Source organism: Drosophila yakuba, chromosome X (assembly GCF_016746365.2).
Source record: "Drosophila yakuba strain Tai18E2 chromosome X, Prin_Dyak_Tai18E2_2.1, whole genome shotgun sequence".
NCBI classification, from domain to species: domain Eukaryota; kingdom Metazoa; phylum Arthropoda; class Insecta; order Diptera; family Drosophilidae; genus Drosophila; species Drosophila yakuba.
In genome coordinates this window covers 20,986,587-21,007,597 of record NC_052526.2, presented here as the reverse complement: position 1 = coordinate 21,007,597, position 21,011 = coordinate 20,986,587, and the positions used below count along the sequence as shown (strand labels likewise).

Here is a 21,011-nt window from a genome sequence, read left to right as displayed (position 1 = left end):
TCTTTTTCCACCTATTTGTCTAGTCACGATCCTTGAACATATTACGCTGCAAGTATGGAAAAATTTCAATGATTTTAGTGGGTGAATTTCACAAATGCAAGAAAACGGCGCTGCCAGTGTGGCTGGAAAATGAAAACTAATTGGCAGCTCTGGTTTTTGCGATATTGAGTTGTTTACAAATTTCCAGAGAGAAAAAAAGAGAGCGAGATAGATCAGCTGTGCATGTGTGTTTGTGCGTGCTGTGACGCCTTTTCCCTTAGTTCTTTCTCTTTTTGTCTCACACAAAAGTTCCTTAAACAAAAATAAAAACTCATCGCACACACAAACAAAGTGATTTTTTTCATTATTATAAAATTTAAGCGAATTAAGGCATACAAACAACTATACCAAAACCCACATAAGCATTTAAATATTTGCAAAATAAATAAACAACGCACCTGCAAAAAGGCAACGCACTCAAAAGTTACTGTTACTTATTGACTTGCACAATTTTACAACACTGATTGTGAAGGTTAACAACAACAAGAACGGAAAAAATTGATATTTATGATCAATTAAATGAGCCTAATATGATTACAAACCTTTACATTTGCAACATGCACCTTTCTTATTTAATGTGTAGAAGCCTTTAACCGATTTATTGGACAATAAAAGTTAGTGGTGAAGTACAACAAAATTCACTCGTTTTTATTACTGCTTAGTTTAATAACAACTAATATTATTAATGCATAAGATTCGTTTTACTTCCAATATATTCTGCAAAGCTTAATAATAGTTTTAAATATCGATAAATACTTGTTTTTCGTACTGCTATTGCACAATTATGTGACAAACAAAATACACAAATAAAGAAATGGAAAAAGGAAAACAAAAACGAAAACGAAAACAGGCTACGTGTACAGCTGAGCGTTGGCTTGCATGTGTGTGTGTGTGTGTGCGAGCGGGAGAGCGCTCGAAGAAAGAGTGCGAGTGCGTTGGTTTCTCTCATTTTCGCAAAGTTCGCTTTGAACTTGATTAAACGCATTGTTGTTGCTGTTCTGTTCTTGTTGCTTTGTTATTCTACTTATTTGTTTGTGCGAGCAATGCACTGCCTTTGTTGTTATTGTGGACATTTTTGAATGGAAAGAGAGGGGAAGAGGATCGCGGTACCAGCGTTGCCACCTGGCAAGTAAAGTGCAGCTGTCAGCTGTTGGTTACCGTTGGCCATCTCTACCCATCTCGTTCACTCTCACACACACAGATGCACACGGTCAAGGCCAAGTTTTAAAAGGGGCGGTCGACGATGAGCGGTGGGGGCAGGGACGTTTCTGTTCATAACCTTCAAACGTTTAGTTCTAGTTTTTTAGGTTAGGTTTTCAACTGCCTCTGAAATTTAATTATTTGATTTTAACTTATAAAAAATAGAAAAAAAAAAAAAACAAACATACAAAGCAGCACACACACAAGCACATTTAGTTCGCCCGCATATAAAGCTCACACACATACACCAACAAAGAACAGCTGATGACGTTTGTTATTTTGTGCGCGTCTCTTATTTTTTAAGGTATTTTCGCATAAAACAATAAAGCTAAATGAAAAATGCGTTTTATTGTCTTGTCGTAAATAAAAGTTTGTTCAAATCGCGCTTTACTTGAATAAAACTATTGCCTCGAACCGAAGACTCTGCTCTCGTTTAATTAAATTTCAATGTTGATGATGTCAAATGAGAATGAAAACTGACTGTGTTTTCTGTTTTTGTGCGGCGGCCAGAGGCAGCGACGTCGGCAGCAAAGACGACGATGTGGAGACGTCAACTCGCACTGTGGGCCCGATCGCGAAATTTTCTGCAAGTTGAACAAACCGGTGTGATGTGTTCCAACTATTTTGAATTTGGGATGCACTGTGCGTTTATTTAAATAATAAACAACATTTGTATAATATTTTTAAATATGTAATAAATAATGCTCGAAGGATTCTGTGGCTTTGAATAGTTAGGGGTTCATTTTTTACTGATATTTACTTGACAGCGAAATTGACCCGAGCCACCAATGGGCCCCACTGTGCGCGGCGTCGCTGCTGACGTTTAATTGCGCTCTGCAGCAACAACAACACTAGAGCGAAATGTATTTTATTTTACTTTTTCTTTCTGCAGGCGCCCCTCAGTACGTGTGAGTGTATGTGAGCTCCCCATATCCGCAACGCATCGGTATTCACACATACACACCTGATAGCCTCTCTCCAAAAACAATAACAAAGTAACCGTTTGACGAGTGGAACGGAGAGTGCAGCCGTCTCTGTTGCACCTGCTGCACTCGCTCAGCTGTTATGGCTTTGTTCTTGTTAGGGAGAGAATCGCAAAGAGTGCAGTTCAATTCATGGAACGCGATTTGAAAACCTTAGTTTTTGGATCCCAAGACACACATTGTTATAAATAATAAAATTTTTGGATTTAGATTTTGAATCTAAATAAAAAAATGGAAAACATTTTTGAAAGCATTCAAAACAGAAAAGGTATGTATTAAAGTAACTATTTTTTAATTTTCTAAGAACATTAATACCCTGAGATGATGTACAAGATGAAAATAGTTGAAAATTCAATATAAGGAGTTTGAAATCGTAAATTATAATAGTTCATGTTTTTAGCCTGCTTCAGTTCAACCCTCTCCGTCTTTTTTTGCAACAAGTTGATCCACAAATTGCACTATTAGTGAATGTGTGCGTATTCTACATACATTATGTACACATATACATACATGTGTATGGAAATACACCCCTTCCTCGCCCACACGAAACCTATTGCCGTGCTTTTTTATTGCATAACCGCATTTAACAGTTTTGCTCGAACGGTTGCCGATTCGGTTTGTTTGCAATTTGCATTTTTGCCCAAGCCAGGGGCAACAACAATGTTATTGTTTTTCAAGGTCACATACACATACAGAGCGAACGGCAAAACAACAACCCACCCACCGCCACCCCCTAAAATTCACCACCCCCCCCACCCGCTGGTTCAGGTTTGGAGGTTCACTTCAGTTCACTCTTCTCTAATTTTTCGGCTGTGAGAGCGACACAAGCGACGCACCAAACAGGCTATTTCACACACACAGTCCGCCAAATACCATCCGCCCTCGGTACAGTGAACCATCGGTTGACCTACTGGGTATTTGCTTATAAGTTGTACCTTTCGTCTTGTTGCCCAAAATAAATAACGTTTCAAAAATAAAAAATAGTTAACTCCTTCAAAGGTTACGATTTATGAGTTTCAAAAGTTTTAATAGGAAAATTAGTATTAATGAAATTCAAGTACTAAACTAGAAATTTTAAATCTTCAAATTAAAAAACATTTGGACTGGTTAAACATATTTTAGAACGGACGGTTCACCATTTTGGGCGTGCACTGTATTTACGTATGATTTTGGGGCGGCTGGGGATACCGTTATGCACTATATCTAGCTCTCTCGCTATTCTCTCCCTCCTTGTCACTGCCGTGAGTTTTGATGCATGTTGCTTGGTGGCAGTTTTCAGGGTCAGGGAAATTCGATTTTTGTGTCTGACTGTCTCCGCCTCTTCTTCTTCACTGTGGTTTTCCTTCTGCGGGCGACCCACTAACAACAACAATATGGTCAAGGCCAAACTAAATGGAGGAAAGCCCTTTTGGAAATGCTAATAGGTTTGAAACCCAAATACCCTTTCTTCGTCTACGTAAATATTTTAAATGCATCAGTAGTGAATTAGTAATAATAATGATGCAAAAATAAAAAAACACTAAATACTGATTATTTTTTCGAAACTTAAATTTCCTTTACGAACAAGATTTTGTGCAAAGTTATTAATAATTCAAGTTATTAGTAATTCTTAGTAACCAGAAAGAAAGAAAGATAGTCGAGTACCGGAGAACCGACGTAAAAGCAAAATAACTTCTTTGGAGATTTCATTTCCGTTCAATACACTCTGCTTAACTTGAATCGGAATCACGTTTTAAACTGAACTTGATATGCGTAGGCGTCACTAAAATAAGCATGTTCAATCTCAAGTTTTGAGCTCTCATAGTTTCAGAGATCCGGACGATCATACGGACTAACGGACGGACAGTGATGATTCTACTCGGGTGGAATTTTGATCAAGATCTTTTAAGTGATACATACTTTATTACTAATCTACGAGTAACGTGTATAAATATGAAAATTTACATAAATAAATAACCATTTAGCTGCGATGTCTATGCAGTGTGCTATGAATAACCAATAACCAACTAGAAAACTAGTAACAAAAAAATACTCTCAAAAATGCACTGCGCTACCTTTTAGTTAGTTTTGTGCTAGTATTAGTCTATTTCTAATGTTAATGAACTTTGAAAAAGGGTCGTTCCACAGCCGCGCCCAATTCCGCGAGTAAATTATCATAAGACGGAATTATTATTCTATTTGCAGCCAAGAGCCAAACAATGATAAGTCGTATCGCACAAACCGCGGAAACTGGAGAGGAAAATGGGGGCGGGTGAAGGGTGCTAAGGGTGATAAGCGACAGCCCCGCCCTGAAGTATTTTTTAAACGATGTTAAGATTTAGGTTTCAGGCAAATATTTGCATTTAAATTAGGCAAAGAAACATCACAATGTTTAATGTTTAATTAAATACAGATTGGAGTGGCCCAAACAGCAACATCAAAAGTTATCAATTTAGGAATCCAAAAAGAAATATGTAGTTATAGCTGGCACTATATTTTCGTAATGACAACAATCACTCACCTAAATTGGCCAAAAACTGCTTCAAGAAGTGATGTTCTAGTCGGAATCGATCCTACCGCTTGAGCACATTGATGAAGGTCTCGTGCGGCACGCGGATGTTGGCAAACATGCGCATCTTCTTCTTGCCCTCGGCCTGCTGCTTGAGAAGTTTCATCCGCCGGGTGACATCCCCCCCGTAGAGCTTGGCTGTCACATCCTTACGATACGCCTTGATGGTCTCGCGCGCCAGCACTTTGCTGCCCACACACGCCTGGATGGCGATCTGAACCATCTGCTTCGGAATAAGCTCCCGCAGCTTGAGAACCATCTGCCGAGCCACGCCCGTAGCCTTGGACACATGGACTATGCGGCACAGCTCCTCCACGGGCTTGCCGTTCAGATGGATGTCCAAACGAACCAAGTTCGAAGGATGATAGCCATGGTCCTCGTAGCTGAAACTAGCGTAGCCGGAACTCAATGACTTGAGGCGGTCGTGGAAGTCCAGGATGATCTCGCTTAACGGCAAGACGTACTTCATTAGCACACGGGTCTCGTCGATGTTCACCGAGCTCTGCTGCAGTCCTCGTCGCTCCACACACAGGCTGATCACCTGACCAACATACTCCGTGGGCGTGATGATCGTGCCCATAACCAAGGGTTCATAGTACTCCTTAATGGAATGCGGTTCCGGGAAGAGGGCTGCGTTGGAAATGTCCATGGTATCGCAACCCCGTTGCCTAATCATCTTTGGATTACTCAACACCAAACGATATGTGACGGAAGGCGCTGTGATTATGGGCTCAGCGCCATGCTCCTGCTCCAAACGCTGGCAGAAGACCTCCATGTGCAGAAGTCCTAGGAAGCCCAAACGCCAGCCTTGTCCCAAAGCCGGGCTGGAATCCACTTTAACAGTGACCGCCGAGTCATTGAGTACCATCTTATCGATGGCACTGCGCAGGGCGACATGTTTGGACTGATCGGCAGGAAAAACTCCAGCAAAAACAAGCGGCTGTTGCGGACGATAGCTACCTGCGGCGGCGACGGATTGGTTCTTCAGGTGAATGGTGTCGCCCACAATGGACTCCTTGCTGTTTCTCATATTGCAAGCAATCAAACCCACTTGACCAGCAGATAGATCCGGAACGGGACACTCGGCTGGTCTCAAGACAGAGATGCTTTTTATGGGATACACCTTCTTGGTGGCCAGCGACTGAATGTCCTGGTTCTGCTCTAGTTTTCCATTTAGTACATAAATTAGGTTAAGGGCTCCGCGATACTTGTCGAACCAGCTGTCGAAGATTAGGGCCCGAAAGTCGCTGTCCCGTTGAACTTGTGGGGGCGGCACGGTTTCTATAACCCTTTCTAAGACTTGAGATACGCCGGTGCCCAGCTTGGCGGACACGCGCAGCACCTGGTCGGGCTCTATGCCAAACAGCAGCTTTAGATCCTGACAGACTTTATCAGGGTTTGCGTGCTTGATGTCTATCTTGTTGAGCACGGGGACCACAGCCAGCTGACGCTGCTTGGCTAGATGATAATTGGCCACTGTTTGAGCCTGCACACCGTGACATGCGTCCACCAGGAGTACCACACCATCGCAGGCAGCCAGAGATCGGGAAACCTGGGGAATAGCCAAATGATTAGCAGACGAATTAGCTGATTTTTGACACAAAACCCACTTCATTGGAAAAATCTACGTGACCAGGAGTGTCTATGAGATTGAGGAGATAAAGCTGGCCCTTGTGACGGTGAAAGATCGATGCGGTTTGTGCCTTGACCGTGATCCCGCGCTCCCGCTCCACTTGCAGGCTGTCCAGCACCTGATGCTGCCCGGCATTCCGCGCAATGGCTCCCGTGAGCTCTAGCAGCCGATCAGCCAGCGTGCTCTTGCCGTGATCCACATGCGCAATGATGCTGAAGTTCCGGATGCGCTGCACCGGCATGCGGGCAAATTCGCGCAACAGCTCCGACTGCGAGGGCTCCTCCACTTTGGCTAGGGGCTCCTCCACTTCGGCCTTGACCTGGTTGGTGGTGCTCAGGCTGCGGGCAAAGCAGCTCCTTGAGCTGGCCACCAGCCAAGTGGAGTGCCGCATGTCCCCCACACGCTGCAGCAACCAGCGGATGGAAATCGTGCGGATCATAGCTGAATTTACATTTCCTTGCCGGCAAAAAAAGTTGTTACCGCACACCATGTGCGCCGTGTGACCTTACGCTGAAAAAATACCAAGTTGCCGCACCAGCAGAAAAATACTGCCCATCTAGTGGCTAGCAGCGACATCTGTTGGCGATCTGCCAAGCGAAGGTTTAAACATATAAAACAAGAGAGAACGCTATAGTCGAGTTCCCCGACTATCTGATACCCGTTACTCAGCTAGTGTAAGTGCGAAGGACAGTTTTTGGCGGTTTGTGGGCGTTAGAGTGGGCGTGGCCAAAAGTTTTTTGGCAAATAGATAGAAATTTACAAGACTAATACAAAAATGAAAAAATATCAAAACATTTTTCAAAAGTGTGGGCGTGGCAGCTTTGGGCGGTTTGTGGGCGTTAGAGTGGGCGTGGCCAAAAGTTTTTTAGCAAATAGATAGAAATTTACAAGACTAATACAAATATGAAAAAATATCGAAACATTTTTCAAAAGTGTGGGCGTGGCAGCTTTGGGCGGTTTGTGGGCGTTAGAGTGGGCGTGGCAAAAAGTTTTTTTGCAAATCGTTAGAAATTTTCAAGACCAATACAAAAATTAAAAAATATTAAAACATTTTTCAAAAGTGTGGGCGTGGCAGTTTTGGGCGGTTTGTGGGCGTTAGAGTGGGCGTGGCAAAAAGTTTTTTTGCAAATCGATAGAAATTTACAAGACCAATACAAAAATGAAAAAATATTAAAACATTTTTCAAAAATGTGGGCGTGGCAGTTTTGGGCGGTTTGTGGGCGTTAGAGTGGGCGTGGCAACCTGAATCGACAAACTTGCGCTGCGTCTATGTCCCTGGAGTCTGTATACTTAATCTCAACTTTCTAGCTTTTGTAGTTCCTGAGATCTCGACGTTCATACGGACAGACGGACAGACGGACAGACGGACAGACGGACGGACAGACGGACATGGCCAAATCGACTCGGCTATTGATCCTGATCAAGAATATATATACTTTATATGGTCGGAAACGCTTCCTTCTGCCTGTTACATACTTTTCAACGAATCTAGTATACCCTTTTACTCTACGAGTAACGGGTATAAAAATATCTACAAATTAATAATCCCCTAATAATTTCTCTCCTATAAATTGTCCTAAAAAATAATTTTAACAAAATAAAAACAACCCCAAGGGGATGGCTACTTATCATAACAGTGAGGGACTCAACCAGTTTATTTTTTAAGACGTAGATGGGGAACAAATGAAGGATATTTGCGATAAAACGATGTATGTATATATTTTATAAACTGCGATACTATCTAGAAATTTGTCAAAGAGCTACTATAAATTAAAAGAAAACAAAATAAAATAAGCCGATGTGCAGGTGCTCCATAACATAATTATATGTTATAGTCCTTGGACGTAGTGCTCATAGTAGTTATTTTGCTTTAGAATTCTGTCTTAAGTTTGCTTTATATAAATAAAATATAATTTTTATTGGCCGCCTCATTTGGACTGCATAAATGGCAAGATATATTTATTTTAGAATATGTCTAAATCGAATGGCAATTGTATCTAGAAATGCCAAGTGCTCATCATAATAGCCTGGCAAGGGAGCTTCCCAGTTCCCAGCTGCTATCTTCTGAAACAATTACAGATAATGATAAAATCCATATTTCTTCCTGCTACTGTGACGATGTATTTTTTAGAGAAGGAGCATTAGGTAGCTCGTAAGACACCAAGTAGACGCTCATATTCATAATGTACCTATCCAGGGGTCTAACAAAAAAGTATTCATTTGCACAGAACATAACACTCGAAACTTGCTGACAGCTAGAAAAATAGGCCCAAAATTACGACTGACTGGAATAAAGAACTGAATTGCCCCAGTAATAAACTCGAAACTCAAAGAGAACTTTAGCCCGTGGCACGTTCAACAATCCTTTAGTGGGGGTTCGTCCAAGGAGACTAATCTATTGATTCTGTACCGATTCCACAAGATCTTGATACTTAACACACGGACAATACTCAAGTTTCGGTCAAGCAAGAGATCCTCAAACTCTTTGGACCAATGTGATTGGAAAAGTTTTCTGAGAGATCGAGTAAATTTACACAAGGTCTGAAATCAAATCAAATTCTTAATTATGAGGAGAAAATGCATAAGACGGGCTGGTTTACAAATTGTATAAAAAGCATGTTTATGTATTCATAGGGGATTATATTGGGTAAAAAAGTCTTCATATACATAATAAAAGAGATTTCACATTTTGGTTTTTGTTTCATCCGTTAACGGAGTGCACTTTTAAGCGAGCAGCCTGCCAAACCGAGTTTCTGCAACTAGCCACGGGATCCCGGGACCGCCTAGGAAGGGATCACTGTTTGTTCAATCAGATCGTGCTTAGGAATCGGGCGGCACTGGAGGATAGCGCCCCATGGTGGTCGAGAAAGATCGGAGGGGAAGGCTGCTGCGCACATATAGTATAACCTAAATAAATTGCTCGCTTTGAGACTACACAGAGGGTAGGGTAAACAGACAAAAATGAATCAACATACAATATAAATCGGATTGGATTCGCTTAGCCTAGATGCATAGTACAATAATAATCCATTGTTAATCGCGTCTAAATACATAGTAGGAATACAGTTGTTTTCGTGTGTGTTTCGCTTGAGTGATAGGAGTGATATGAGTTCGCTGATGGTTGGTTTTCCTTATGTTTTTGTTTTTTGTTTGGTTTTTTAATGGAGCAATTGCATTGCAGGCGTTTGCATACGCGGCAGGTGTAAGTTGGCGGTGTGTATAAATGTATATGGTGTGTATACCTAGATACTACGAATATATATATATGGAGAATGCGAAATTAATACAGAATACTTAGCGCCCGTCGTTTCACAATTGAGAGTAGAATTAAAGCGCGATCGCAACCAAAATCTGCGTACAAAATATATGTTGTGTATATGTATATATACGACTTGTGTGTATAACTATAGATTGCCGCCTCCGCTGAGCGCGTATATCAAAAATATACCCGCCCGCTCATTGCTGGGCCTGCATGCGTGCCTGCATCTGGGCGAGCATCTCCTGCATGCGCCGCAACTCGGCCTCCTTCTCCTGCAGGATGCGGTCCTTCTCGCCAAGCACACTGTTCGACACCACCTGCGAGCTGCTGTCCCGCTCGGCCTTAACGCCGTTCTCTTTTCCCTTGATGCCCTTGGCGAGGCGGTCGGAGCGGTAGTTCTCGTAGTGCACCTCCTGCGTCACCTCCTGCAGGTCCTGCATGTGGGTGCTGTGGGGCAGCGGGACAGGTGGTTAATTGGTAAGCAAACAATATTGGGATATGTTCTGCACTTACATGAGCATGGTGCGCAGCTTGATGAAGTCGCAGTGATCGGGATTCTCTACCTCGACCACGCCCCATGGATACAGACGACCGCGCACTTTCTTGCCCTTGACCTCGAGCAGTGTGTTGGCGCCGCAGACGGCGAAAGGCACAGCTTCCTTCAGTTGCTTCACCTGCTCCTTGTAGTCCTCATCCTCGTCGGAATCACAGTCTGGCAGTGGGTAGATCTTGATGCCGTGGCTCTCGATCTCCTGCATAATGCGGCACTTCAGGCGCAGGATCTCCTTCTTTGTAAGGCAATCAGCCTTGGCGATCACGGGCACAATGTTAACTTTGGAGTGCAGCTTCTTCATGAACTCTACGTCGAGGGGTTTTAGCCTGAATAACAAAATGGTGTGTTCATTTAGTTAATTTCTTTTGTACAATACATGCCGAATAATATCGACAGCAATTTGGGACACTGCTTAAGAAAAGGTAAACAAAAATGGAACGCACCCATGACCGAAGGGCGATATAAAGTAGAAACAGCAATGAATGCGATTGTCCACAATGTTGCGCCTGTTCAGGCCACTTTCGTCGCGCAAAAAGCGCTCGTACTGCTCATCAATGTACTCGAGTATGGCGCCAAAGCTGTTGGAGTTGTCGATGGCATCGCCGAATCCGGGTGTGTCCACCACCGTCAGTCTCAGCTTGACGCCGCGTTCCTCGATCTCCACCGTCGATGCCTCCAGTTTAACGGTCTGCTTTTGTTTCTCTGCAAAAGGGGAATGGTTTCCTGGATGAGTAATCAAAGGTGGTAGTACTAAAGAAAGACCGTGCCCACCTATGGCATCCGGAATGATGCGCTCGGGATAGAGATCCGTGAGAAAGAGACTGTTGACCAGCGTGGACTTGCCCAGTCCGGACTCGCCCACCACCATTAAAGTGAACTCAAAACCCTTCTTTACGGACTTTCGATGCACCTGGTTGGGCAGGTTGGCGAAGCCCACATAGCCCGGCGTCTCGATGCTGGAAAACTGCACGAAAATACGTGAATCATTAGTAATGAGCCAGAAGTCATCCGCAGGATAAGAAATGTATTGCTTTTGACTTTGAATATAGTTACAAAATTCTTAGGGTTTAGCAAATAAGTATCGCTTATAGTTTCAAAACAGGCAAACAAATTAACATATTGCTTATAGAATGATATACTATCGCAAAACCAAGAATTACTCAGCTCTTTATTAAAACTAACAAGGCGAGAACAAACGTTGACTTTGTTGTAGTCATCTAGAAAGTTAATTTGTAAGCCTAAAAGTGCCGTGTATTGTGTTTATACACATATGCATTAAAATTATTGAAAGTGTGTTAAAGTGGGTCAGCCTATGCTGATTATGCTATTAAGTCCGCAATGCAGGCTGTTGATAAATCATAATAGTATTGTATTGTATTGTAAATTGTAATATTGGCATATCTGCGATCGCTCAATTTATCTACCAATAAAATGGAACAATGTTACTCGATATAATAGTTTTGTGGATAGGGAAAACTTGCATCCTGCGAATTGAAAGTTCTTTTAGTTGGGATAACAACGTTTAGGATTGCACTTTGATAAAGGCATTCAAGGATATGGCACAAAATGGGCAAGTGATTTGGAAGTATCTTGTAGCCTGCTAAGTATCCCATCTATCTAATTTACTCGTAAGCATTCGGTTGGGGTGTCTGGTTAGTGTCTGGTAGTTAGAGTTTTGGGTCTTAGAAAGCGAATGCTTGACTTCATTTGCATGCCCATCACGCGCGGATCAAGTTTCTCTTGGGCTCCCAAAACAATTTCTCCGGCGCAGAAGGCGATGCCATGTGGGTCACGGGCGCCCAAAAGGAGCGAAGCAGAGCGTAGCGCAGAGCGAGGGCGGCAGATATCCCGGGAACAAAGGAACAACGCCGACGCCACCGGCATGTTGTGAATCACTTGACTTCCACCTCCACTCCACTCCGCTCAGTAATTCCCATTCCCAACGAGTGGACGAAGGGCGGTAAAGGAGGAGCGGCCGATGAACGGGCGAGCAGAGAGGAGAGTCCGATAAACGGGGGAAGAGGGATGGGCGGCAAACAAATCAACAGCAGCGCCGGAATCGGCATCGTCGGCATCCGATGCACAGGAAATTTCACTATCAGGAGTGGAAACTAAGTGGGCTTGGGCCCTGGCGGCACACCACGCCCACTTTCCGGCGGATCGGGCTTAGTCGGACGGGCCATTGGCACTTTGAGAAATAAACAGCGGCTACTCACGCCCTTTGTATCGGCCATTTTAAAAAAAAACACGAAACGAACGAAGAAATCAACGTAATGACGAACAAAATAGCAGGGCAACTAGTGTGACCGCAGCGCGCAACTGGCAGAACCTGCCGCCAGTGGGCCCAGCTTGGCGGCAAACAAAAATACCAGCTAGCTTATGCGCGATCAAGATTCAAGATTGTACTTCTTAAAAAATTCAGTCAAACATAATATACCACTTTTAAATAAATAATTTATTAAATTAATGGAAGTGTCGCTCTTGCCTTAATCGATTTAATTTTATAATTGGAAATCAGCCCATTTAGGCCTTTAAGCCCGGATTATTATTACGATCGGTCAGTGACGTTTTTGACAGTAGATACGAGCTAATGTAGATACTATTTAGAAAGTCACCTGGCGCCATCTATATCACAAGGCATATTTTTTACAAATTTATTTAAGAAATCGAAATCTTTTTCCAATTTGAAATTGCTCAAACATTCGTGGCTTTTATAACTTGTAGTCTTTATTTTTAAAACAATACACATATTAATATTGGATGCACTTAAATTCACAATACATATCTATATAATCCATAATCATAGGCGCTCCAATCAAAACATATATCATTTGATCTCGAGGGAATCGTGCCGAGGCCTTAGGACTCCGGACTGGGGCTCTTGGGCTGTGCCGTATCCCAACCAATCTGCTGCCATTTTCAGATACGCCACAGAACATAAACACATATATCATATCTGCACGGCTCTATACACATAAATATATGAACTGTTTTGCTTGTTGATTGGTTTTAACTTTTGGTTTTTCGCTGTGATGTGATTCGTTAACAAAACATCGACTAGAGTACGGGTAGAATTGAGAGGAGACGCATGCAAATCAGGATACGTTCAAGGACAAGCATTGCCCCACTGCTTAGCGAATGCCATTGCCAATCCCAGTCCCCGTCCCAATTCCATCCTAGGTAATTAGCCGAGGAGCATGCAGTCCATGAACATTCTCGATGGGCGGGCAGTGGGTGGCGCCAGGTGGCCCCCAGTCGTGCAGGCCGCGGGAGTTCGCCAGCCGATGGGTCAGCCGGTGGGCAATGCTGAAGCCGCCACTGCCCTCAAGTTGGGTGAGCACTATGATTACTTGTCTGAAAACATTATGCACGCATAAACAATTGGTAAATGAACTAAATAAAGTGGGAGATTGGGAGCTCACCTCTGCAGCGGCGGCACAGAGTCCACCGTCTTGAGTTCGCCGCGTGTCGACACCACATTGTAGCTCTCCTGGCAATCACATTTTACATGGATCCACTTGTTCTCATGTCTATTTTCCACCATCACAACCAGACCCGCCCAGCCCTGCAAACGAAATAGAGTCAAGTTAGTAAAGCCACCACATCCCCCAGATCCTTTCTCGGAGCACTTGCCTTGGTCAGATAGTAGGCGGTCATCCCCTCGCGCCCCTCGTGCCGCTGTCCCTTGGTTAGGGTCAGGCTAATAATAGCGTCGGCCAGGAGGTGCGGAGAGGGACTAATCTGCTCCACCAGCAGACGCTTGGAGCTGTGTATCGCCAGGATGCATTGAGGGTACTGGTGGGGATCCTCGATGCCCGTGTGCCAGTGGTTGAAGGCCAGACACACGAGTAGGTAAATGTCCCGCTCCAGCATTTTGTGGCATCCCACAAAGCCTCGCACCTAAAAATGAACGCATTTCCAATTGTAAGGATGTTTAACTACGCATGCCCACAAGAAGCACTCACCTGACGCTTGCTGTGCTCCACTAATCGACCAATTTCCGGAGCCGCCGGAGAGCGGGTGCGGAATATCACAACGCACAGGTCCAGCTGCGATCGCTGCGACTTTTCCGAGTTGCGCTGCCCCTCCTGGAATAGTGTAAACTCTGCCTCCGTTGGCTCCAGCACGGTGAGCAGCACACAGGAGATGGAGCACAGGGGCTGCAAGGTGCCCTGCAGACGCACCTCGTTCCAGCCGGAGCGCACCTTGCAGATATCGATGCAGTCGAAGTAGTTGAGCACATCCTCGAACGAGATCCAGAAGACGCCCTCGCTAGCGCCGTGCGGCATTAGAGCGTCCCGAAGGTCGTCCGTCCACAGGGAGGAGTCATCCGACCAATCGCCACGCCACGAATAGTGACCCCACGGATTGCGCAGCTTGAGCAGTCGATGTCCCTGGATGTCCTTTACGTCCAGCACCGAGTATGCGTGTCGCGGGCGCAGCCCCTTCTGCTGATACTCCTCCTCGTCCACCTTTTAGGGAATGTTTCGAAGTTTGAATAACATAACACAAAATAGATAACTTAATAACGCAGAACTCACCTTCATGTTGCCACCGCCACAGCTGGCGCCCATGAGGAAGCGTACGCAGCGCGAGCTCAGCAGCTGGGCCCATATCAGGTCCTTGTCCAGCTCGTCCTCGCTGGGCATGGGCAAGCTACTGGCCTGAAGTGGTATGCTCTCGCAGGGCGCTCCCGTTAGCGTGGCCAGTCCCTCGATCGCCCGGCCCGAGACCAGTGCCTCGTAGCAGCCGTGGATCTTAGCCACAGCCTTCTCGATTAGCGGCACCCATAGCTGCTTGCGCTTGGCCTGCGAGTAAACCAGATGGCCACGCTTGTCGCAAGGTAGCAGGTCATCCACCAGCACCGTCGTCCACTTGCCATCTTTGCAGAGGCGCACCTGGTATGCGCCCTGGCCGCATATCTCCTTCGTGACCAGCACCTCCTTAACCAGATCCTCGCGCTCCGCCAGCACCGCCAGGGCACTGAGTAGCCAGCAGTTGCCCAAGACGCCCTGGCAAATGTCCGACGGCAGCGGGGTGCGGAACACAGCCCATGGCGGATACGCTCCGCCGTCGCAGTTAATCTCGTGCGGTCGTCGCCACTGCACTACAGGATTGCCCTCGGCCGCTCCGCTTGCTGGATTGTAGTACAGACTCTTTGGCGCCGGCGGAAACGAATCGTCCACGAAAAGCTCGCTGTTGTCACGACAGTACTGGATGATGTTTTGCCACTTGGTTAACGCTTCGGTCTCCTCCAGCTGACGAAGGTTCTCCATCAGCTTGCTCTCCTGCCGAATATCCGCCGGGGTGAGGGCAACTCGAATGGACTTCCTGCCCAACGCCTCACCCAAAACGGCGCTCGCTAAGCCACGCGGACTCGAGCAGATGTCACATACCACGGAAGCGGCACAGTTATCGTACGTGCACGCAGGACACTGCCACTTCTTTGAGCTCGAACTGGCTCCGACTGCAGCTCCAGAAGCAGACACGACCGATGCGGAGCCGACTCCCTGGCCCTGCTGCAAGTTGTAGCTGGCCAGACCAGCGATGGAGATGTTCCTGGGCACAATGGAGCCGCCGGTGCTGTGACGTTTGGGTATAGCGCCGGAAGAGCTGGAATTCCTCTGCTGCTGGAGGGACGGCAGTGGCTGCATCCTGGGCGAGGGACTGCGTGAGCCACGCAGACCAGCTGCCGATGGAATCTGCAGCATCGGCATGGGCAGCGCTACCGAAGCCAGCGGTAGGTTCAAAGCTGTAGGTGCTTTGACCTCAGTGGCAACCGACTGGTAGGCTCCGCTGGCTCCGCTGCCTCCACCGCCCCCAACGGCTGCAGCATCCTGCTCCTCGTACGACTGGCCATCCGGTCGCTCCCGCACCGCCTCCATGGCCATCGAGAGCTGCGGCTGGCGGTGGGACTTGCAGGCACTGCATACCGGCGAGTGCAGCGAGTTCTTTAGCGTACAGTGGCTGCAGGTCCAGAACTCGCCCTTTCGCAACGTCATGTCTTCGATGGAAGAGATGCTTTTCAGCTTGGAGCCGCCGCACACCACGCAGGCCATTGCCGTCGAGTAGTTAACCAGGGTGCACTTCTTGCAGGTCCAGGGCTCGTCGCGCGGTGCTTCTGGAAATGCATTAGATATTCGCTGTAGTAAGCATTGCCTTTTTCCTGTACGAGGGATGACACACCTGCCTGTTGCTGCTGTAAATGTTGGTGGTGGTGGTGGTGGTGCTGCTGCTGCAGCTGAAGTTGCTGTTGCTGCTGTTCAGCTTTGGCCTCGCACATCTCGCAGGTCTGCAGCCAGAGTCGGTTGTAGGCATAGGAACATTTGATGCATGTCCACATCTTACTGCGGCTGCCGTTGCCCAGCTGTGCTTTATTGTCGTGCCGCGTGGCAGCAACTGCTCCTACTCCTGCTGCTGCAGCTATCGCTCCAACTCCCGCCGTTCCAGTGGACGCTGTTCCTGCTGCGGCGGATGCGGCTCCTGGCAGGCGGCTGCTGCTCCCTGGATCATGCATACTGAAAATCGAAAAATCGAAAACAAAGCAATCAATTATAATGTTCAACAAGTCCAAGTTCGAAATGCATTCAAGACGGGAGATAAGCTAAATCAAAAGTTAATTAAATTGCTGACTTGCCCCACAGATTGTCACAGCTGAGAGAGTGCATAGGTAATAACCAGACTCCAGTTATGACAATCTCTTGGCAGGCCAATCATTAATTCAAATCATACCCATAAATAATTTGCTTAAATAATAAAACAGAACTTATAACAGGCAGAACAAATAAGTTGGTGGCCGGAAAAAAGCGAAGTATAAACAGAATGCCGCAGTGACTAAGCGCCACGCAAATTATCAGCAAAAAGAAAAACCTAGTCAACTGATAAGCCGTTTGGAGGGATAGGAAGTTGGATGGGTGTGGACTAATCTGAGTCGCACGCTCGCTGCCAATTACATTTTCGACTCGGTCGCCTTGCGCGGTCCCTTCCACACCTTGGCGTAGATGGAGTGCTCCTCCACCTGCGACTCGGATTCGCTGGCCTCGCCGCTGCCATCGGTGCTGGTGCCCATTCCTGTGAGGGATTCACTGACCGGATCCGTGATCTCACCACTGCCGTTGTTGTTCGTTTGCGACTCGCTGGCAATCTGTTGCTTCTTTTTGAGCTTGTGCTGCTTGTTTACCTGCGCATAGATGGGCATGGTAGCTAGTGGAGTTGGTTCGGCCGTCGCCTTAGCGGAGGGCGAACTCGCAATGGCCACCGCCGTCGCGGCGGCTTGGGCCGCCTGCGCAGCAGCTGCTCTTAGTTGCTGCTGAGCCAAGGCCACGCACTCGTTCTCATACAACTTGTTGCTGCCGCCGGAGCTGCTGCTGTTGTTGTTGATGATGTTGCTATTGCTGTTGCTGTTGCTATTGCTGTTGATGCTGCTGTGATGGTGATGATTGGAGCTAGAGGAGACGGAGACGCTGCTGGCCATTGGCTCCGACCACTCGTTGACGGCTATGAAGACGCCGTTCCGCGGAATGGTGAACTGCGTTGGATTCATACTCACTGCTGCTGGCTCCCGCTGGGTCTTCCTCTGCAGCTGCTGCGGATTTGCCAGCGACTTCGGCTGCTGCTCCTGCTGAAGATTCAGATTTAGATTATCGCTCTGACGCAGTGGCTTCATTTGGCCCTGGCCGGCATCCTTGGCCGCCGACCGTGAGAGCGTGGTGATGGTGAAGTTGTACTTCCGCTTGGCCCCGCTCTCGCGAACCACCTTGTGATTCTGGTTCTTGTTATTGTTGTTCTGTTTGCGCCTGCAAAACGTGTCGTTGGCAATGGCAAATCGGGAATTGCTGCAGGCGGCCACGGGGGGAATCCCTGCGAGAAAGCACATAGGGATTAGAATGTCATATGATTGGTCTTCGGATTCTTATATGATTCCTATATGATTCTTATATGACTCAACGCCAGTTATTGATAACAATCGATTATGTAAAACCTATTTTAAAAGTAAACTAATTACATTATCACTTCTATGATGCATCCTAATCTGGAGTCTAAGAAGCTTTACCGGATCAATCATTATTAGCTCGTTCATACCCATTATTTATCTGTATACCCAGTCTTCATGGCACTATCCTAAAGCTAGTCAATGGACGCACCTGTCAGCTGCGGCGCCGGCTTGATCTGCGGCAGATTGAAGATATCCTTGCTCTGGTTGTTTGCATAGCAAATGTGGCAGCTGCGCCCGGAGGCGCTTTTGTCGATGGCGGTGCTCAGGCTCTGGGTGCGGCGCAGTCCAGAACCCGATCCCGATCCCGATCCGGATGCAGATCTACCTTTGAGGTGCCTCTTGTGCAAGTGCTGGGAATGTAACTGATGCTGATGCTGCTGATGATGCTGCTCCTCCAGCTCCTGATGGAGGTAGTGGTGATGATGATGTGGATGGTCCGCCGCCAGCAGCTCGCCGCGATTGCCCAGGCTGCCAGCCAGCTCCTGGCCTCGGTCGGCGGCGATGGCGTCCTTGTAAATGGGCGCCAGATAGCTGACCGTGTCGCAGATGAGACAGTGCCAGGTGACCGAGCTGTTGTCCGTGCCGCAGGCGTGGCACACCCACCGCCGATTCAGGGCCGGATTCGAGAAGTGGCGGTACAGCTCAATGGAGCTCTTGATGTACTTGCGCGTGTCCTCGCAATCCACACAGTTGGCGGGCAGGTTCTGGCTGTTCCGCTGTGGTCTTTTCAAGCATCCGCGCAGCAGGGACTTGTACACATGCTTGTACTCGCTCCTGCAAAATAGGTAAATGGGGTTTTTCGTTTTTCGTCGGATGGGATTCGTTTGGATGGGATTTAGTGCTTTGGGGCTTTTCTGCTGTTCGGCCTTCCCAACTTCCCGACTGCCTGATTTCTGACTTCCTGACTTCCTGACCGCAAAGGTTATCTCAATGACTGGCCATTTTCCTACTCTCCGCTCGTCCGCTCCACTCGGGAGTTCTTCAGCTCTTCTGCTCGCCGAGCGAGTTCGCGAATCGATAAACTTGTAAACAATGCTTCTTTATCCAAATCGATTTTCCCCAATTCTCGCTGCTCGGCTGTTTTGTTGTTGCTTCTGCCGCTGCTGTGTATACATGCTCTCACATACACACACACACACGCTCACACACACACACGCTCAGGGACAATCGCCAGTGCAGACGGCTTGGCTTTTAAAGCTAAGCTTTTAAGACTATGCGCCGACCATCGTAGCTTATACATACATATGTACTCACTGCACAGAACTCGTTAATTTCTGTGTGCATTCTCTAGTCTTTCGAAACTCTTGTTCTTGAAATCAAAGCTTTCCGATCTCAGCTTAATATAGTTCATATAGACAGTTAATCAGGAGTTTCCTAACAGTTTAAATCGTTTCAATCCCAATCGCAATCACTATTTCTTCACATTTCACTATGCCCAAAGGGGCTTTTGAGCTCAGAACCATAGAATTTACTACGATCTACTAGCATTGTTCTTTGCATATTCATGTACCGAATAGCAGTTCACATTGGTAAGCCTTAGCTTAAATTATTCACTATAATTTTGGCTCCCTCCATTTAATATTTTGTGTGAAGAATTTCGTCGCAGAAAGCATTTCAGTACTTCACTTGAAAACCTTTTTCGAAGTATACATACAAAAGCTGCATTTGAAAACGCCACCGATTTCTAAGTACATTACCATATGCGTTTCTGGACGCCGACGTGCTTTTAGCTAGCATTTTTGTCCTCCAATTGGATGCCACCACTGGCGCCCACACGCACACGGGCACACACACACACAGACACAGGACAGGCACACAAACACACACGCACATCCTCGCAGAGGAGGCACAGGCTGTTTGTTTTTGTGGCGACCGCCTCGCTTACCTGGCAACCGCCGCCCTGCCCTTCTCCTTGTCCCTCTCCTGCTCTTTCTCCGCCTGCTCCTGCTCCTGTGCATCGTCAGCTGTCCAGGAGGCGGTGACCCTTCGATGCTGCGGCTGCTGCTGCAGTTGTTGCTGTTGGGGGAACACCTTGCGGACGGTGCCGCAATTGAAGCACTTGAGCGATTCCGTGGGATTGATCGTGTTGCACTTGGTGCACGACCACTGCAGCACGGATGAGATGGTGCCCATTGTGCAGGGGAGTCGCAGGAGTTCCGAGATTCGTTTAGAGTTGTGAGCTACTCTTTCCTTCTGCTGCTGCTATTGTTGTTGTTGGCTGGCTGACTGGCTGGCGGGGGAGTGGATGTGGAACTGGAACTGTCAATGGAAACAGTGTGTGGGTGCGCTGGCGAGCTGGTGGCCGGGCGGAGATGGAGATCGATAGGAGGACCAGAACCCGGGACCAAAACGAGGACCAAGCAATGGCTTCCAACAGTTGCACGCCGCGTTCTCCGTCGCCGTTTCACACCATTTTTTAACTGTTGCCGCTAGAGTTGTCGACGTGCGCGAACACCTCCAACGACAAGGTTGCCCGAGTGCGTGAACCCTGCTGAACAGGGTTGCCATCGATGGCGAGAGCTGCTACCCCGCAAAACCAGTGTTTGCAAGTTCCTTTGTTGAGAAAATCAGTACCTTAAACTTATGTACCAATTTAAATATGTTTTTGAGAAGGAATACATACATTTATGGATATAGCCACGATTACCATGACATACTTGTAATTAAAGTTAGTAGGGCATTGTTTTTGTAGAGTTTTAATTTAATTTAAAATCACATATTATATTTTAGGCGCCAAATAAAATGGCAAAGGTTCCACCCGGTCATGTTTAACTAAATCCACTTTAAATCATATTTGAGC

The 21,011-nt window shown here is 46.7% G+C and overlaps 3 protein-coding genes and 1 long non-coding RNA gene across 8 annotated transcripts; 1 reads left to right on the top strand and 3 right to left on the bottom strand.

Annotated features, from left to right (window-relative positions):
* Positions 1-2: 2 nt before the first annotated feature.
* Positions 3-6,994, bottom strand: LOC6526177 (translation factor waclaw, mitochondrial). The gene is given in 4 exon segments (XM_039377717.1): positions 3-46; positions 4,723-6,322; positions 6,381-6,877; positions 6,880-6,994. Coding segments are annotated over 3 exon segments (2,145 nt in total). The 5' UTR covers positions 6,980-6,994; the 3' UTR covers positions 3-46; positions 4,723-4,774.
* LOC120322419 lies at positions 1,419-4,716 on the top strand. 2 transcript variants are annotated; one of them, XR_005562219.1, is made up of 3 exons: positions 1,419-1,543; positions 2,132-2,490; positions 4,027-4,716. It is a non-coding gene; the product is annotated as an uncharacterized LOC120322419 (long non-coding RNA). The 2 variants fall into 2 exon arrangements; XR_005562218.2 differs by lacking the exon at positions 4,027-4,716 and having other exon boundaries at positions 2,132-3,203.
* A 2,004-nt stretch (positions 6,995-8,998) lies between the features above and the next one.
* On the bottom strand, positions 8,999-12,577 carry LOC6526176 (septin-1). The gene is made up of 5 exons (XM_002101950.4): positions 12,432-12,577; positions 10,987-11,179; positions 10,659-10,917; positions 10,176-10,541; positions 8,999-10,109 (listed from the first exon to the last, which is right to left on the bottom strand). Exons 1-5 carry the CDS (start codon positions 12,447-12,449, stop codon positions 9,860-9,862), a joined length of 1,086 nt encoding a protein of 361 aa, XP_002101986.1. The 5' UTR covers positions 12,450-12,577; the 3' UTR covers positions 8,999-9,859.
* Positions 12,578-12,916: 339 nt separating this feature from the next.
* LOC6526175 (calpain-D) lies at positions 12,917-20,686 on the bottom strand. 4 transcript variants are annotated; one of them, XM_002101949.3, is made up of 9 exons: positions 20,097-20,678; positions 18,360-18,985; positions 17,169-18,075; positions 16,402-16,733; positions 14,757-16,336; positions 14,181-14,687; positions 13,849-14,115; positions 13,638-13,780; positions 12,917-13,569 (listed from the first exon to the last, which is right to left on the bottom strand). In XM_002101949.3, the coding sequence occupies exons 1-9, from the start codon at positions 20,342-20,344 to the stop codon at positions 13,392-13,394; spliced, it is 4,788 nt and encodes a 1,595-aa protein (XP_002101985.1). In that variant the 5' UTR covers positions 20,345-20,678; the 3' UTR covers positions 12,917-13,391. The 4 variants fall into 4 exon arrangements, with proteins under 4 accessions (XP_002101985.1, XP_015046667.1, XP_015046669.1 ...); XM_015191181.2 differs by lacking the exons at positions 17,169-18,075; positions 18,360-18,985 and having other exon boundaries at positions 20,097-20,676; XM_015191183.2 differs by lacking the exons at positions 18,360-18,985; positions 20,097-20,678 and having other exon boundaries at positions 17,765-17,903.
* Between the last annotated feature and the right edge of the window lie 325 nt (positions 20,687-21,011).

Excerpts from the sequence above, each read along its gene's own strand:
- LOC6526176 (XM_002101950.4), bottom strand. Across the intron at positions 10,918-10,986 it reads CATCATTCCGGATGCCATAG|AGAAACAAAAGCAGACCGTT; the intron begins GTGGGCACGGTC and ends CCCCTTTTGCAG. Across the intron at positions 10,542-10,658 it reads ATATCGCCCTTCGGTCATGG|GCTAAAACCCCTCGACGTAG; the intron begins GTGCGTTCCATT and ends TTTGTTATTCAG.
- LOC6526175 (XM_002101949.3), bottom strand. The coding sequence starts at position 20,344 with ATGGGCACCATCTCATCCGTGCTGCAGTGGTCGTGCACCAAGTGCAAC. Across the intron at positions 18,986-20,096 it reads GGCAGGGCGGCGGTTGCCAG|GAGCGAGTACAAGCATGTGT; the intron begins GTAAGCGAGGCG and ends CCTATTTTGCAG. Across the intron at positions 16,337-16,401 it reads TTTACAGCAGCAACAGGCAG|AAGCACCGCGCGACGAGCCC; the intron begins GTGTGTCATCCC and ends ATGCATTTCCAG.